Source organism: Manis javanica, chromosome 17 (assembly GCF_040802235.1).
Source record: "Manis javanica isolate MJ-LG chromosome 17, MJ_LKY, whole genome shotgun sequence".
Taxonomy (NCBI): domain Eukaryota; kingdom Metazoa; phylum Chordata; class Mammalia; order Pholidota; family Manidae; genus Manis; species Manis javanica.
Genome location: NC_133172.1, coordinates 63,155,660 through 63,172,655, shown reverse-complemented (window position 1 = coordinate 63,172,655; position 16,996 = coordinate 63,155,660). Strand labels below are relative to the sequence as shown.

Here is a 16,996-nt window from a genome sequence, read left to right as displayed (position 1 = left end):
GAGAGATCAAGGACAGAAACAACTTCAAGATATGATCAAGGCAGGAACTCCCCACCCCAGTCATGAATAACCAGCAAGCCATTAATACCAATTCTGCAATTCAACCCCCGGTAGCAATAAAAACCCTGAAACAAAATATTTAAACTGATTTTACAGTGGGTGGGTGGGGGACTGTCATGAAGAAACTCAAAAAAACTGTACCAATCCCTCCTACCCTGACCCCAAATGAACATGTCATTTTTTACTAACTTTTTATTTCAGAGCAATTTTAGACTCTCAAGCACCAGAAGTGCAGCAGCCCCGAGCACCCCGTCACCAGCGCACTGTCACAGCCAGGACACCGACAGGACCATGCGGCCGAGCGGGTCACAGGTCTACTGGCATCGCAGGAATTGGAACGCGTTTCATTTCTTTAAAAACGTTAATGATTGTTTTAAGCCTGGTAAGTTCTGCTAAATGTCTCTGCAGACATCTTCATGTTGATACAATAATCACTTAATTTTTAAATGTACATTAAGGCCTTATTGTGATGACAAAACTAATTGCCTGTTGTGACTTACCATGAAGTAATCATTACTAATAGCAATTGCTTCTAATTTAATACCTAATGGGATCAAAAATATGGACTATATAGACAAGAGGGATTCATTTATGAAATCTGAAAAAAGGACGAGGCCATGCTGGTCCCTCTTTTCCCACAGCGACTCATGAACAACGCAGAGCTGAGGGCACGTGGTGGTCCCCTGCGGTGGGTCCTGTGCAGCTTCCAGCTCCCCGAAGTAACTACTGATAACCCACCGCTACCAGTAACATAAGGAGACCGTTAACACATATTTGCGTGCATATAATACACTGTGCTCTTACAATAAAGTAAGCTAAAAAAGGGGGGGAGGGCTCTGATATATTTACTGGAAAGCATCCGCGTACAAGGGACCCGCACTGCAGAGGGCAGCTGAATGTCAGCGCTCCCTGCCGGGCAGCGGCTGGTTGGAAAACAGCCTGATGGGAGCGCGCCTTCTGGCAGTAAAGGGCCCGGCTGGCCTCCAGCTCCTGGGCTTGGCCTCCCATGCGCCGCACGACTGCACCCCACCAGCCCATGCACCTCCTGCTGAGCGGCCGGGTCCCCGCGGCAACAGCGCCTGGCTCCTGGGCCTCTGGACATGACCCGGCCCCATGCTGGCCCCATGAGGGCGCACCCGCCCCATCCGCCACTTGGCCTCACGCCCACTAGTGAACCGATCATTCCAGGAAGCACTCGGCCCCCTCATCTGCGTAGGCGCTCATTCTGTGCTCGGCCACACAGCCTGTCTGCACCCAGAACCTCTGCTCTGCCCCCCAGGACCCTGGCTGCTGATGAGGGCCCAGAGTCCACAGCCGCGGGTGCAGGGGGTGGGAGTGGGGCCATCCTGGGCGCCCCAGCCTCCCCAGCTCAGCCCCGCCCCACAGTCCCAGAGCCCCCACCAACCCACCCCATGCTCCTCCCACTCCTGCACATTCGGGTCTCCCAGGCGGGGAGCAGGACTGAGCCCTGATGGGAGTGCAGGGCCGCAGCCCAGGTGGGAGCACCGGAATCGGGGTGGGCGGGCAGGGAAGTGGTGTTCAGAGGGCAGTTTAAGCCAGGAGCAGAAACCTCAACAAAGCAAATATCTACAAAGAAAATCAGCCGTGGGGCTGCCCGGGCAAAGTGCAGCACAGCCCGGGGCTGGGGCGCATGCCTGAGGAAACGCCAGTCAGGAGGTCTTGCAGCACATGGGCATCGGCCTCTGGCGTCGATCAGAGCGCAGCAAGACCGCAGGCATGGAGGGGCCCAGGCGGGCTGCTCGCCACTCACCTCGCTGTCCTGCGTGATCTGCACCTGCTCCCCTTGAGGCACCTGGGCGATGTGGAGGTGGCCCTGTGGGATCCGCAGCAAAAGAGAGACACCAGGAAGCATCAGAAGAAAATCAAAGCCACAGAAAACAAGAAACACTCTCTGAAATTTGTGTTTGTGATCATCTCAGAATTCAAGAGAAGACACTACATCCCGAACAGCGTGAGGTACGGTGTTCATATGGCATAAGCCTAATAAGGAGGCTCCTCAACCTCAGCCTTCAGGGCCCAAACGGAACCTTTAGCAGCAACTCTTCCAGGAGCAATGGGGCCTGGGGAAGACCTGTCAGACCACAAATGTTACTAAACGAGCAAATGTAAGAACAGGAAGAATGCATAAAAAAGGGAAACGTAAGTTTTCCAGGAAATCAGAATGACTTTTTAAAAATGACATTGTCAGCTTGGAGGGACCAGCACTGCTGGTGGGACAACCTGGCAAGTGCAGGGCCACCTCGGGGTGCTGCCAGGGGGCCGCTGGGGAGACTTGGGGCTGGGGGCACACGTGTGCGCAACACTGAAAGCAGGTCAGAAAGTTTTTTAAACAAGGGAACACTTACGTGACTATTTAAACAGGTGGAGTAAACACTAATAAATGTGTTACCAAAAAATCAAAGAATCCAACTAAAATGCACTTTTATTTGTAGATAGAAGCAGACAAATAATTCCTATAAATCTTGACATGGTTCAGTGAAATGAATACCCATTATCTTGTTTAAATTCCATCTTAATCAGAATGCATCTTAACTACTGTAGAGTTTTCTGTCGCTTTATTTTACTATGTCTATGTAACCCCTATATCAAAGTTATCTATTCTGGAATTCCTTCAAAGAGCTTTCTCACTAATGGGATACAAATAACTGCCTGGCTGTCAAACAAAGAGCCCAGTGTTTATAACTGTTTCATCTCCTTTGGAAAAAGAAGAAAACCCCATTTACAAGTGCTCATCAGCACTTCCTGGAGCCCACCCTTCCCAGGCAGTGTGCTAAGGACCACATCAAACCCAGGCACCCCGGATGGGGATCATTTCCAGGAGAGGCCCTGGGATGCAGGCACACCACGGAGAGGTTGCCATGCCCTAAACATGGGCAGAGCCTGGGGGTGTCCCTAGCGAAGTTCCTGCCCTGCTCTCCTCACCGCAGGGCCCGGGAGGCAGGGTCTGGAGGAGCGGGGGCAGCTGTGTGGGCCCCTGCAGAGCTAACTGCCCACCAACCCAGTGCATACCACACAGGCCGAGGGAAGCACCATGTCTCGCTAAGGCCACCCACTTTTCTGCTGGCCCCAGAAGGAAGAGGGTAGCGTGTGTCTGAGCTGAGGAGACACTCCACACACCCACAGTGCTTGCTGCCCAGGAGGGTGGACGGGAGCAGGCAGGCACAGGAGAGGGCACGCAGCTGAGGGCAGGGATGGCCACGGGGGAATGCCCTCGCCTGCAAACGTTAGAACTCGTACCGGGAACTACTTCTGCTCTATAGTGGCACTTGTGGGGACACCTCGACCCGAGCTGCCAATGTGATCCAGCAATGTGGGGAAACCGGTGCCTCCCCAGCTCCCCACCCCGGGCCAGAGAGAAGGTACATACTACTTGGACCTGGCCGTCCTCTCCGATCTGGTGGATCTGGACCTGCTGGGCGTTGGCCAGGGCGTAGTGCAGGGCCTGCGGCGGGGGCTGCGGCATCTCGCTGGTGGGGGGCGGCGTGCCCATCAGGGTTTCTGTGGGGAAGCGCACATGGCCCTCAGCCATCCGCCACATGAGCCCACGCCCCTCCCCAGCCCCACTCACACCCACGTGTCTCAACAAGGAGCTGGCATTCTGTACAGACCTGCAGACAGAAGGGGTCTGAAGGGCCGAGGAGTCAGACAGACAATTCTTATTTAAATGAAGTTGCTCAGGATGTATGGGCAGAAATGAAAAATGAGAATAAAGCTGGTGTTAAACCCTTCAAGACCAGCAGGAAGTGCTGTGTGTCTCTGGATAATTCAAGTAATGGTAAAAAATCTCCACCCACTTGTTTAAAGATGCATTTCCAATGCCATTTTACTTTCTGTGTTTACTCCACACTGACATATGTTTGTTCTGATGCGTTATTCATTAATTTTAATTGTAATGATTTCTCAATCAGAAGAATTTTTCTTAAACACTTAGAATATAAAGGGTTCAGAAAAAAAAACTTTTACTTTCAATGTACACATGTATTTTTGTTGCAGAGCATTATGGTAGATTGATCAGTACAAAAGACTGAAACAGAAAAGCACAGTCCATCAGAATGAAATTCTGTGAGAGAAGTACATACAATGTTACCATGAACTGGCAGGGGAGAAGGCACATGGAAAACGTCCATAACTGTGTATTTTTAATAGTGTAAAGGGTGGGCATCAGATTGACAATGTATTGGATTCCACTGAATATAACAAGAGTAAAATGTTAATACTTGCAATATGCCAGAAATGACATCCTTTTCAATTATTTCAAAGTGCAATGAAAAACTTTAGGTGTCAATATTTTTAAATGTCTTCAGTATTTTAAAACTGTATGAAGAACACACTTTTTTGAATCCCTTTAAGAGTATATGTGGCCAAAACATTTCAAGTCCACTCTGCTAGTGAACAGGAACTGTGTAACTAGATTCCCAAGTAGGTTCTGCTCCAGCTTTAAAAAAAAAAATCAACTAATTTTGCCAGTTCTCAAATGATTCAAAAATATAACCAAGAGTAACAGGCCCTAAGGCCCTGAAAAAACATAGAAACGTGGCCTGTGGTATGACACAGATTCAAATGATTAGATTTACCATTTAATCAATAGCTCTCCTGTAATTAATTATACAAGAAGACTAATTTAAATCTTTGTTTTGTAATTTGTGCTGATACAAAACCCCAGTGTAAAAGCCACACTGGGTTCAGACCCCAAGTGCTACAGCAAGTGACCAGAGACAGAAGGTTCCAGACCACAGCGAAGGAAGAGCAGCCACAGAAGGGCCTCCCCGACCTGTCCCGGCTCCCCTCTGCTCCTGAGGACAGACAGCAGCACACAGAGATCTGCGGGCGACGGGCTGTCAGGAGCTGGTTCTTTGGAACTCAAACTATGGGGGCACTAAGTAGATGTCCACCAAGGTCCTCAACACACCACCCAGGCCTATGGCAAAAATGCTGACCTACCTGCCTTGTGCAGTATAATCTTAAGCAGCCGTTGTCAGCTCAGCCACATATAAAAGTCTGCACAGGATTACCAGATAGAAGAGTACAATACAAAGGTTTCAATAAACTGACTTTTAAAACCCTTTGAAACTAGTGATTCTGTGGTCTGTGTTCAGATTGGCGGAAGTGATTCAGCTTCGAACAGAGCGCCTTGGCTCAGGGCCTCACGCATACGCTGACTTGGGAGTCTCTTTTCGTCTGCTGGTAATTCAAAAGTAAACAAGACGAGACAACCCTAGCTGCATTTGCTACTGATTCCAAATCAAGCCAGGAATCCTGGCTTAATTACATTTGACTAGATTATTTCTGTCACCACGTTGGCCTTAAGTACCAGATTTGCTTGCTTAGGCCAAGAGTATGCAGAAAGGACAATGACAAAAATCCCAGAAGTCCCTTTAATCAGCCACCTAACTACCTCATCTGATTTTAACCAGTCACCCAACTTCGCTTCATTTGCAGCCACCACGTAGCATGTCAAAATAGAGAGCAATTAAATCAACAGAAATGTATAAAGCACAGTACTTTCTAAAAAGTTTGATGCAAGAAGACTGTGTTGGGTGTCCCTCTCAGAACTCACTGGACTCCAGGAGCCCGCAAGCGGAAAGCAGCCCCTGGCGGTGTACCAGCAGGAGCAGGAGACCGGACAGGATGGCTCAGAAGCCCGTTCTCCAACCTCCCGGGACAAACCGACACCCAAAGACCCAGGGCAGAGAACCATGCGAATCTTGCTCCCTCTCGTGGTTTTAAAAAGCCGGCCCGCAATCCCACCCCTCTCCTCAGCCCACAGGTGTGCACCCCCCAACCCCACACACCTGAGCACACCCTGGAGAGGCAGCAATGTTTCCATCTGGGAGCTGGGAGCCCAATGACCAGCAAGAAGACAAGGGTGGCCCCTTACTGGGAGAGCCGGCCAGGACTCAGGCCACGAGCACCGCTGGCTCCTGGGCCCCCAAGGCCAGCTGGCTGGGTTTCTCTCTAGGAACGACACCCCTGGAGACGGTGGGCTCACGTCCCCACAAGCTGAGCCTGTCTAGGGTACATGACATGCCCCCATCGTGGCTGTGGACCACCCACCAAAGGCCAGGGGCAGCTGAGAGTCACACACAGCATCTCAGAAGGCACTGACATGTTTATAAACAATGTAACTGAAGAAACACAACTATCATTAAACTGAGTTACTGTCATTCAGCTGAAACAGTAATAACTGTAATAGAGACAAATGATAGTACAAAGTAAGTTACAAAATCCCAGCCACATAACAGAGATCAAACCCAAGTGGAGGTGAAGCCCAGTGAGTCTTCTACTACAAGGTCAGCAGCAGACACAGGCCGGATGGCCACGCACCCACCACGTCCTGATGTGCTCAACACCCTGCGTGCACATGGGGTCCAGACCCACTCGGCATCACTCGGGTGTCTGTTGGAAACTCAGAGCTTCAGGCCACTGTCCAGAAGTGCTAAATCAGGGTCTGAACTTAACACGATGCCCAGGGGCCACCTGAAACCCACTGAGAGACGCAGGGCCCCACAAAGTCTCCCGAGTACCTCCTAAGTTGGGGATGTGCCTTGCCCGCAGAGAGCCCAGCAAGAGAGCCCGGGGGAGAGAGCCCACGGGGAGAGAGCCCACATGTCTCACCATCCCTCACCCGTTTGGAACACACACTGAGTGCTGGAGCATCCAGCTCTGTGCTGGGCCACGTGGACCCCAGGCTGAAGCCCACCCCCCTGAACCTACAGTCCCTCTGCCCACCCTCTTAGGCCCCGCAAAGCCAGTCCAGTTCTTCCAGGACCGCAGCGTGCCCCATGACTGCTGCCTCTCAGTTCCCAGGGCAGAATTCCTAACTGCAGCGGGCCCAGATCCCTCCTGGAGAGAGTCTTCCACAGAGGCCACTTCCCAAACCACTGCTGGGGCCACCACCTCCCATCTCCAGGGTACACTGGTCAGTCAGGTGTCTGAGAACTACCAAAACCACCACAGGGCAACCGCTTCCTGAGGCCTGCTTCAGAGAGAACAAAGCCCCAGGAGGACGCTGCCTGACCAGGACTGTTACGGCAGCCTTTCTGGAGCAAGAGCTCTGGCTGACCCAACCCACCGCTGTCCCTGAGTCCTAACCCTGACCCAGACCCCGACCCGACCCCGGCCCAGGTCACAGAGCCGCTGCCAAGGGAGCCACGGCAGGAGTTCACAAAATATGTCTCTGTTAAGATATTTTGAGATGTCTCAGGTGGAAAGCGACACTGAAGTCCCACAGCCGTCCCTAGGAATCTTCTCCGGGTAAAGGGCCCCGCCGACACCGCCTGGGAGGAAGGCCCACGAGGATGCCCCGCTGCCCGGCATCACCCAGACAGGGGTCAGGGGCACTGTCAGCCCCTTCGCACCCGAGTGCCTGCAGGCGGCTGCCTGGCAGACCAGAGGGTGGTGAGCCAGTACTACGCTGGGTGGAGAGGCAGAGCGGGCAGGAGGGCAGGAGGCCGCTCGGCACAGAACCCACGTGCTCCCGAGCACACCCATGGCCCTGCACCAGGGCCCAAGCAGCCCGCGTGGGCAGATCCAGCCTGGAGCCTGCAAGGAGTGTTCCCGAGAGCGGTGCCGGCCAAGGGCCCGTCCCCGGGGGCAGGGTGCCCCAGCAACTCCGCAGCCCAGGCCCCATGGGCTCCCGGCCCCCCACTCTGCGGGCGAGCCGCCCTGGCCCCGCCTGGATGCCCCCCAGCCCCGAGGGCCTGTCCAGGGCCAGGCGGAAGCGTACCTGAGGCGCTGTAGGAGGACGAGGATGGAGTTCTCCTTGAGAAGCTCTTGACCGCCAGGCTCTGGCCTCGCTGTTTCCGCCGCCAGGCTGTTCGGCATTTGGAGTCGATGCTCTGTTTGATTCGGTACCAGTCAGACTCCGTGATCCCAAACTTATAGAACAGGTGACCTACAAGGACACAGCCAGGGAAGAGCCTGTGAGGTGCAGGTAAGCCCCCTTCTTGGGTCCTGGGCATTCTGGGCAAACGGAACATGCCAACATGGTGGGGCTGCAGGTCCCCGCAGCTGGCCTGCACTCCTGAGACACGCTCCCCATTCATATACTTCTCAGTGACTGCCTGCTCCCCCACACCAGGCTGAGGTGTCCCGGCGCCCCTCACGCACACTCCCCTGCATCCTGGGCCCAGGTGCAGCTCCTGTCCTGCCGCTGGGAATCACACTGAGGCCCCCTCGGCTCCCTGGGGCACTTCCCTCACAGTCCCTGACTCTGCCTGGCTCCCACCTCCTCCATGCGGACCTCAAAGCCCCCTCCACCAGCCTGTGTCGGACTCCCGGCCTCCCCACCTCCTGCCTCCCTGGGCCTAATGCTTAGAGGATTTTCTGTGTTTACTCTTCATTTCCCTCACAAACACCTTGTTTACTTCTTCCAAGTATGCTGGGAACCCAGAACATCTGAGCGGTGGTAGAGGCTAAAACATTTGTAGACTAAATGGTAGTTACAGTTCATCTGAAGACACTCCTCCATTGCTGCTGGGCCTGGGGCCCGCCTGGGCTCCCAGTCCTGTCCTCTGCCTCCCAGCCCAGGAAGCGAACTCCCTGAGGGCAGAGGCGATTTCCATCCCCTGGCCCCACACACCGGGGAAGGCGCCGCCTCTGCTGGGCCACTGGCACTCCCGTGCAGGCTCCGCACGCTTCCAGTCTGGCCTGCGCTCAGCGGCTTCTTACTGGCACCTGCGCGGGCCGACACCTCATATCTCAGGAAGCTCTTGCTAAGTGACTGAATGGCATCGACGATGAGGAAGCTGGGATTGGGGGGGCCTCTGAGGAGCAAGTGGCAGAGGGAGACCCCCCGCCAGCCCCGCTCACCCCACATCACCTCTTCTCTGTGCTGAGTTAATGGGAAGTAGTGGTCATAAGCGTGGGGGCCGCAGAAAGGCTCTTCCAGAGGCCAACGTCTCTAGCCCGCTGGACTTCACTGATTAGTAGGAAAATAAATGGGCAAAATTCAGAAATTTCATAAAGATTAAGCTGAGAAACTTCTTGTTTTGACGACTAAGAACACTGAGTTTGGACCATCAACTTAGAGTTGAAATGACGCCCAATCCTTAAAATCTGTTCCTGTCAAGACCAAAATACTAGAAATACTCAAAACGAAGTGTTTTTCTCAAGTACTGATTAAGCATCGAAAGTCTCTCTTGTCTGGAAGGACAGTTGATGACTTTTTCTATGAGCATGTGCTTAAGACATCTTTGATGCAAAATGTAATGACAACCAAAATTTCTGCACTCTGAAAAAAAAAAGCATCTGGAGCAAGGAGCGGGTGATTTGTCGAATCAGAAGGAAAAGTAGCCAAGGGCCATTTCTGCAGCATGGTGTGATCCGTGGCACAAACGGAGACACACAGAGGAAGCAGTGTGTCTGCACTCTGCCTCCCAGCTCATCTCTGAAATAATCAGCCATTACTCAGTATCTCCTGGGTGACCGCCACCGGCCGCGTCTGGCTTCAGGTGCACGGTCTCCAGCTTCCCTGACCGAGCCCAGCTGTGACCGCAGTCTCCGGAGAACTCAAATAGCGACGGTCATGACAGAAGAACCTGACTACCGGAACTACAGCTGCACGGCTGCAGGAGAGTCCGCCCCCGGCCGCAGTTACAGGAGAGCCCAGCCGCGGCTGTCACCTCCAAGGCGAGGGGGTCAGACCCTCACGGGATGCGATGCCTTCCTGGGGAGGGGCTTCAGCAAAGGGCCCCCGCCCAGCACCCGCCCTCACGCTCTCCTGGCACCACAGCCTCAAGGGTTCACCTTCCAAATGCCTCTAATGGGATCAGTGAGATTTCACACTGTAAAAAGTTATTAGTAATTGAAAAGAATATATAAAATCACACATGGGTGTATAAATGTAAGGAATGAGCAGAAATATTAACCTTTAAAGTCAGCTTTGTAAAAACGAATTTGCCAGTTCAAAACTTGGCTTACGTCCTTTGAAGGAAAAATACACATTCATATAGTTCTACATGATCCATTTTTCAATTCTCCTAAGACATCACATTATATAATTCCCTCCAACAGTGACCCAACTGGATGGCAAATGCCACCCTGACGGCTGCCAGGAGAGGGGCACCAGTCAGCAAGGCCTGCGCCCAGGAGCCGTGGGCAAGGACGACGGCTGGAGGTGCCTGGTGGGCTGTGCAGAGTGGGCGCAGGGTCAGGCGTCAGCTGCCCTGATGGCTCGGCGCGGCCTACGGCTGCTGCTCAGACTCTTCCAGAAGTATCTTCATCTTTGCTGACAGCACTGAGCAACTGCAGCTTAACACACAGCAGAGGAAAACTCTTACAATGATAAAGAAGACCACTTGAATTTAACTGGCTTTTCACACTCGTTGAGATTTTACTTTATCTCAAGTTATTCGATGCTCGTGAGAAAACCTCGTGAAACAGACTGTCATCATCCTCACTTCAGGTCCACATGAATTATCGGTTAGGAGTGAAAAACAGCCTTATAATTCAGGCCTTGGGGCGCCCGCCCAAGCAGAGGAGAAATGGTCACATGACCCCAGGAGTGCCTCACTGTTCCTCCACTGCACTCGAGAGCACGCCAGGGACACCAGGAGACCTCAGCAGCCATGCACGCCGTGTCACGCCACACGCCTCTGCTCTCACGACTTCCCGCAGCCAAACTGCCGCCCTGGCTGCCTGGTGCAGCAGACACAGCAGGGGTAAGGCAGCTTCGGGATATGGGACACTGCTGGCACACGGGGCCCCAGGGAGCTATGCAGCTCATCCCACCCGGAAGGCAACCCCTCAGCCCTCTCGATGTCTTCAGGGGGATCTTCTCGGCCACCCCAGAAAGAGCCTCTAGGAGCTGGCTCCTGTCTGCTTGCCTGGCAAGCTGTCTGGATACCCCTCAAGATCTGAAAGGGGTCCAGTCACTATTAACTGCCTTCCCACTTTCCAGAGCACCCATCACTGACACTGGTGGTTCAAACCATAAAACCAGATCCCTAGCTCTCCAATAACAAGCCCCACAGAGGCACTGAGATGCACTGTGGGAAAAAGGAACAGACGGAATAAAGGAACAGAGCTCGTGACCTCACGTCCTTGTGGGGTGGCAGGCACGGGGCTTATCAGTCACAAAAAAATGAAGGACACTATTGATGCTGATGTGATCTTGAGCTCAAGGGGAGGGAGGATAGGGAAACTGAGCGCCCGCAGGTATTTCTTAAGACCACAGCTGACCTGGTGTGATGGCCTCAGGAACAGCACAAGCCCAGCCCCCCAGCGGGAGCTTCCCCTGGGCTGCCCGGCCACACAGCAGGCTGGCCCCATGCCCCACGCGTCCAGCGTCCCAGCAGGGCATCCTACCTGATGAGAGGCACAGCTGAGTGACCGTGCCCCTCGGTTTGTGAGGAGAGCCCCCCAAGGCGTGGCATCCAGACGACCCGTGAGCCAGCCCACTGTCCCGCTCCTCACCGCCACCCTCTCCGACCCAGCCTCCTCCCAGCTCTCTGCTCCAACTGGCACCCAACCACCCTCCAGGCACACAGCAAGCCCCGCGAGGAGCTGTAAGATGGAGCAGCCGACTGCCGTGTCGTAAAGAGCCCAGGCCCAGAGTACTGTGAAGTGTCTCCCAGAATGCACGTCCCTCCCAGACCTCAGGACGTGACCTTGGACACGGGTTCTCTGCAGATTAAGTCACAACGAGGTCACCCCAGAGCACAGCCCTAGGCAGGTATGACTGGTGTCCTTGAAGGACAAGAGGAGAGATGCAGAGATGCGGGGGAGATGGCCTCAGGACCGTGGAGATGGGCGTCCACGCGCACCGCCACTTGAGCTGGGCACTCAGCCATCTGACCCCCTCATACGTTTGTTCTGCTCTGTTTTTTGAGCGACAATCGGCAATACGAATCAAGCTGAGCCAAGGGGAGAAAAAGTCAACAAAAACTTTTAACATTCAAAATTCCACCTGAATTCGAACCCAGAGAAGGCTGCACACTGCAAACAGCCTCACCGACGGCAGAAGCGACCACAGTGGCGGCGGGGCGAGAAGCAAGGCTCCCAGGCGCCATCTCTCCCGGATTCCATTCCAGACACAACATAAGGGGCCTGAGAGAGGGCAGAGGGCGGGTCCTCATCGCTACCCCACCCAGCACACGAGGGCCAGGGACTGGCCTGAAGCCACGTGTGTGTCCCTCAGTCCTGACTCAAACCGTGTCCCCAAGGCACTGCCCAGCCATGCCCATGCGCAGCCAGCCCAGCCCCTCCTCCCCACCTGCAGGCCCCGGGGCCAGGTACCCCCCTTCCAAATGAAGGTGTGGACCACCTGTCCCTCTGAACACGTGTGACAGCCCCGTGGTTCTCAGGGACGCCGTGGACTCGCCTGACAGCCTTGGTGCAGCAAGAACATGGCAGCCGCCCGTGGGAGAACAGCGTGGCGTCACCCACAGGCACCCCCCTTGCCAGGACTGCCGCTCACCCAGGCCAGGGCCGGTACTTCCTATCTGCTCAGAAGCTGCAAACGCTGGGCACGGGGCAGACGGAGGTGCCACGGCTCACAGCCCATGCAGCTCTGGGATAGGGACTGTGACATGCCCAATCTGTCTCCTCTCCCGGACTCCTGGCCCACTCTCTGGACAGTGCCTTCAGCACGTGCACGTGCTGACGAGGGGGACCCCAGGGCGCCCCACCACTCCTGAGAACCCGGGTGGACATGCTGGCCGATTTTCTGAGTGCCTCTTTTTAAGTGCTACTTCATTCTTTGTGAACTACGTATGACAATGATAGCAAGTGTGCACTCCCTGGGTCAGGAATCCCTCTATTTTAAGGACACCCTAGGTTTCCCCTGCCTGAAAAAGGAATTGTCAAGCCATGTGGGGAGCAACTTCGGCCGCTTACACAAGGCAGCTGCCTGCACAGCTGCCGGCCAGCCCCAGACACGCCGCCCTCACCCGCCTCCTCCCGGGCACAGGCTGCCCTCGCACACCCTCCGTGAGACTGCATGCAGCCCGGCCTGCCTCCTGGCAAAACACAGGCCCCCGCCACTTGGCTTCACTGTAAACATGACTATTCTGCTTAGGACAGTAAATCAGTCGTCCATTATATAGAAAGCGGGCAATCTCCCACAGCACACAGTGATGACGGTGACCTCCCAAACTGGTTAAGCCAAGCCCTGCTCATGTTTCCACAATCCCTGGAATCTGCCCGCCCCCTCTGCCTCCACTGCCAAACCCTGGGCCTCCCAACGCTCAGCCTGCCAAGGCACCGTCCCTAAAGGTCTCCCTAAAGGTCAGCCCTGCCCCAGACCCTCCCCAGAGCTGTTTCAAACGAGCACTAACTGTGCATCTCAGGGGCCCCAGGCTCCTCCATCCCACAGGAGCTCACGACCGGAGGGATTTCTGGCAGAGCCGCAGCACCAGCAGGCCACCACCTCAAGGGGCTCAGCCCAGAAGCCCAGGGAGGCAGGCCCAGTGGCACCAGTGCTGCAGTGCCCGGGTGCTGTGAGCCCAGCCAGCAACCTCGCCTGTCCTGGGGGACATGCCCTGACACCTGCAGGGCCAGGGCACAAGGGACTGCTCACTTGCTGAGCCCTTGCTAAGGGGCAGGCACCAGGGCAGCCTGCTCCCGTCCCTCCCGGCACCCTGGCAAGGTGGCAACATTTCCCGGATGAGGAGTCACAGGCGGGTCAACATCTTGCCCACCAGGAAACAGGACCGTGGTCCAGCCACACCACCCAGAATCCCTGGGCAGGAGTACTTTACCCAGCACCATGTGCTTCTGTCCTGAGCACTGCCATGCCGGCTGGCTTTCCACCACCTGCCCAGATGTTCTCCATGACTCTGCCTGACAATCTGCACCTCACACCCACACCCAGCAAGTCCACACTTGGACTGACACCCCAAGGCACCTCTCCGAACCAGAGGCAATACCCTCCAGCCTCATGTCCTGGTGGCCCCGCTACCCAGAGGCCACTGTGCCCACAGAGGCCAGGCTGGACCCAGCTGCTCACAGAGCCTCCCCACAAGCCTCGCTCCCCGTCAGGGCTTCCTGCTCCCACACGAGGGTTGGCAAGCTCCCTGCAGCAGCTTCCAGGCTCACGGCCATGCAGATACATCTGGATGCATGCTTGGCAATCAGGCACACTTCCTGTTCGCCTCCACGTCCCCATGGCACGTGGCACTATAGGCCACAGCAGCCTGTCAACAAGCAAACCATGTTCTAAAGGTGCAGGCGCATCACGTGCCATGCCACAGACCTGAGCGGTGCCCACTGCCCCAGGAGAATGCCAGCTGGCGTCGTGTCCCAGGGCAAAGCCTGGCAGCCACTCGGCAGCCACTGCCTGCTTTTGAAAGTAAAGTTTTGTGAGACACAGCCACACCTGCTCTCTGACATTTGTCTGTGGCTGCTTTCCAAGCTGAGTAGCTCCCAGAGACCCTACAGGCCGCAAAGCCCACCACATGGGCAGTGTGGCCATTAGGAAAGTCTGCTGACCCTGCCAAGCTCTCTCCATGTGTGAACAGCTTTCTCTCGACCTGAGGGGGTCAGCTGGTCACACGTACGGTTTCTCCAGAAGCTACTCAAAATGATTCTCAGGGTCTGAGACAGACACACCAGGAGATCAGACAGGAGTGGCAGAAAGCTAACCCTAACCCTAACGTCAAGCCAGCGGGTGCTGCCGAGAAGGATGTGGGCACCCTGGCACCCCTGCAGATCTCGCCAATGCAGACAGTGATCACTGAAGGGGGCTAGGGCCACTGCAGAGACAGGGACCCTGTGCAGGCTATGCTGGGTGTTAGGGTCAGTGTCACGACAGCGCCTGGCTACCATCAGGGACGTCAGCCCACAGCCCTCTCTGAAAGGGAGAGGCCGGAAGTGACCCGCTCAGGCCACCAGGGCCCAGGAGAGCGCCGTGGTCAGCAGAGGCCAGGGATGGCTCTGGCTCTGCCCCTCCCACCTCCACAAGAGCAGCTGGGGCCCACCGTCCCATGACCCCCAGGAACCGGGATAAAACGCCACCCCGGAGCCACCCTCCCGCAACCCCAGGGGCCAAGGGAGGCGAGCCGGGGAGCAGGCAGCGCGCGGCACTCACAGCGGATCCCGTAGATGGTGAGGGGGTCGAGCTGCTTCTTGCCGTGCTTGCCCTGGCCCGACAGGTTGGACACGGCCTGCACCTCCCGGTGGAAGAGGTAGTCCAGCAGCGTGAGCGCCATCTTCTCCGCGGTGCGGCAGTTGGCGCTGATGTGCAGCATGTCAGAGGGGATGATGGCACAGCGCACTCGCATCTCGGGGTTGTTCTCGTCCCCCAGCCACGTGCCATTGGGGTAGTCCTCTGAAAGACAGAAGGGCAGCCTCAGAGAGGTCGTGCGCTCCGCAGCGCCCAGCACATACCCGCCGGAAAAGCCTCAGGGCCAGGCTGGTGCACAGCCACGGCCACAGGACAGTGGTGTGGGTGCGCATTTCTCCCAGCAGAACGGACGCGCTGCTCCAAGAGCGGCCACCAGGGAGGCAGGCAGAAGGGTCACCGATTGGTGCTGCCCAGACCCCCAGACCGGCTCCCACAGGGCCAGCCTCCCTGGGTCAGCCAGGTAGAAACACGGAGTAGCAGCACCACAGGCGTTTCTGCGATCCGCACAGAGCTCTCCCGAGTCTAATGACGGCTGGCCGAGGATGCACCCGGACCCCACACGCAGGCCCATGTGTCTGGATTCCACATCAAACGAACTCTAGCCTCAAACACCGGATTCTCTTTACAATGCCAGCAGGGGTAAAAAGCTTTAAAAAGAACTTGCAAAAATTGTGCTTCCTTTCAGCTTTGCCCCGACTCTTCGGGGCAGCACACTAGAGCAGTCTCAGAGTGCCAGTGTCAGGGACTTGGAGGGACGCCACCCACCAACCACGCTCCTCAGGTTCTGACTGTGGCCGCCACAGCCCACCTGCCCGGGGACAGTGAGAACCCTGCACGGCCCTGCCGCTGAGGGCTCAGGCCTCTGCCTCCAGCTGCTCTGAGAAGCCACTTGGAAGCAGGCACGTCCTATAAGACCAGTGGTCTCAGTGACACCAGCTCAGGTGGACAAAGGGCCCAGGGGGTGTGCCCACTGTTCCCCACGCTCCTCTGCCCGCCGATGAGCCCCTCCAGGAGGCCCGTCCTGCTGTGTGAGCCTCTCTCCCAGCCTCCCTCCTTTGCCCCTCGTCATTGGCCCTGGACGTCTACAGATCACCTCCTGCTCAGGGCACCTCCATCCCTTTTTCCTTTCCTCATGGCCAAATTTCCTTCCCTGCAATATGCCGTCCTTAGCTCTGTGGAATGCACCATCTGTGACTTTAAGATCGCAGAAGTTACTAATAACAGAAAGGAAACCCCAAGGCCTGCGTCTGCGAAGGACCTGAGTGCCCCAACCACTGCACGCTCTGCTTGCGCTTGACCTCTGACACCAGCAGACCCATGTTCTTGAACAGGTCCGGAAACAGGTACACTACACGTGGTGCTAACGCACCCGGCTCCCTTCAGATTCAGATCTTCAGGGCCACCTCGCACGTAGGCCGGCTGCCTCGTCCAGCTGCCCAGTCCGACCTCTCACCTCCTGGCCACTTCCCACCAGGAGAAAGCTGTGGACACGGGGCTCTGGAATGGGCCAGCAGCAGAGCTGAGGGAGGGAGCAGCCAGCTTGTCACTGGCCTCCCTGTGCGAGCAAGTCCAGTCTTCGCCTGCACACCAGGAACCACCACGTGCTGCAGACTCTGGCACCCCAAGGGTAAAGGGACCAGAGCTCAGGGGCCCCACCTTTTCTGCCTTCAACAAGGTCAGTGATCATGGGACAGATGCGATGCTGGTGCAGATGGGGAGGGCAGTGGGGTGGCCGGAGGAGAAGGAGCTCCAGCAAGTGGGACTCCCCACTTTGCCTGGGCACCTTCGCAGCCCCTCCAGGATAAGGGGGGACATTAGGAGGCGCCGACAGGCCCCCGGCCAGCTGTAGAC

The 16,996-nt window shown here is 56.0% G+C and overlaps 1 protein-coding gene across 7 annotated transcripts in view; it reads right to left on the bottom strand.

Moving 5' to 3' along the window:
- Window positions 1-16,996, bottom strand: part of BANP (BTG3 associated nuclear protein) — a 223,671-nt gene that overhangs the window by 153,943 nt on the left and 52,732 nt on the right. For 5 of the 7 annotated variants that reach the window (XR_012126924.1, XR_012126921.1, XR_012126925.1 and 2 more), the window contains 4 exons: window positions 15,110-15,349; window positions 7,808-7,975; window positions 3,449-3,579; window positions 1,832-1,903 (listed from right to left, as the gene is read on the bottom strand). Coding sequence is in view for 3 of the 7 variants with exons in the window: in XM_036993788.2 (XP_036849683.2) it covers window positions 1,832-1,903; window positions 3,449-3,579; window positions 7,808-7,975; window positions 15,110-15,349 (611 nt within the window). In the remaining 4 variants the exon portion in view is untranslated. The remainder of the gene's footprint in view (window positions 1-1,831; window positions 1,904-3,448; window positions 3,580-7,807; window positions 7,976-15,109; window positions 15,350-16,996) is intronic. The other 2 variants (XR_012126922.1, XM_036993789.2) reach the window with 1 other exon arrangement.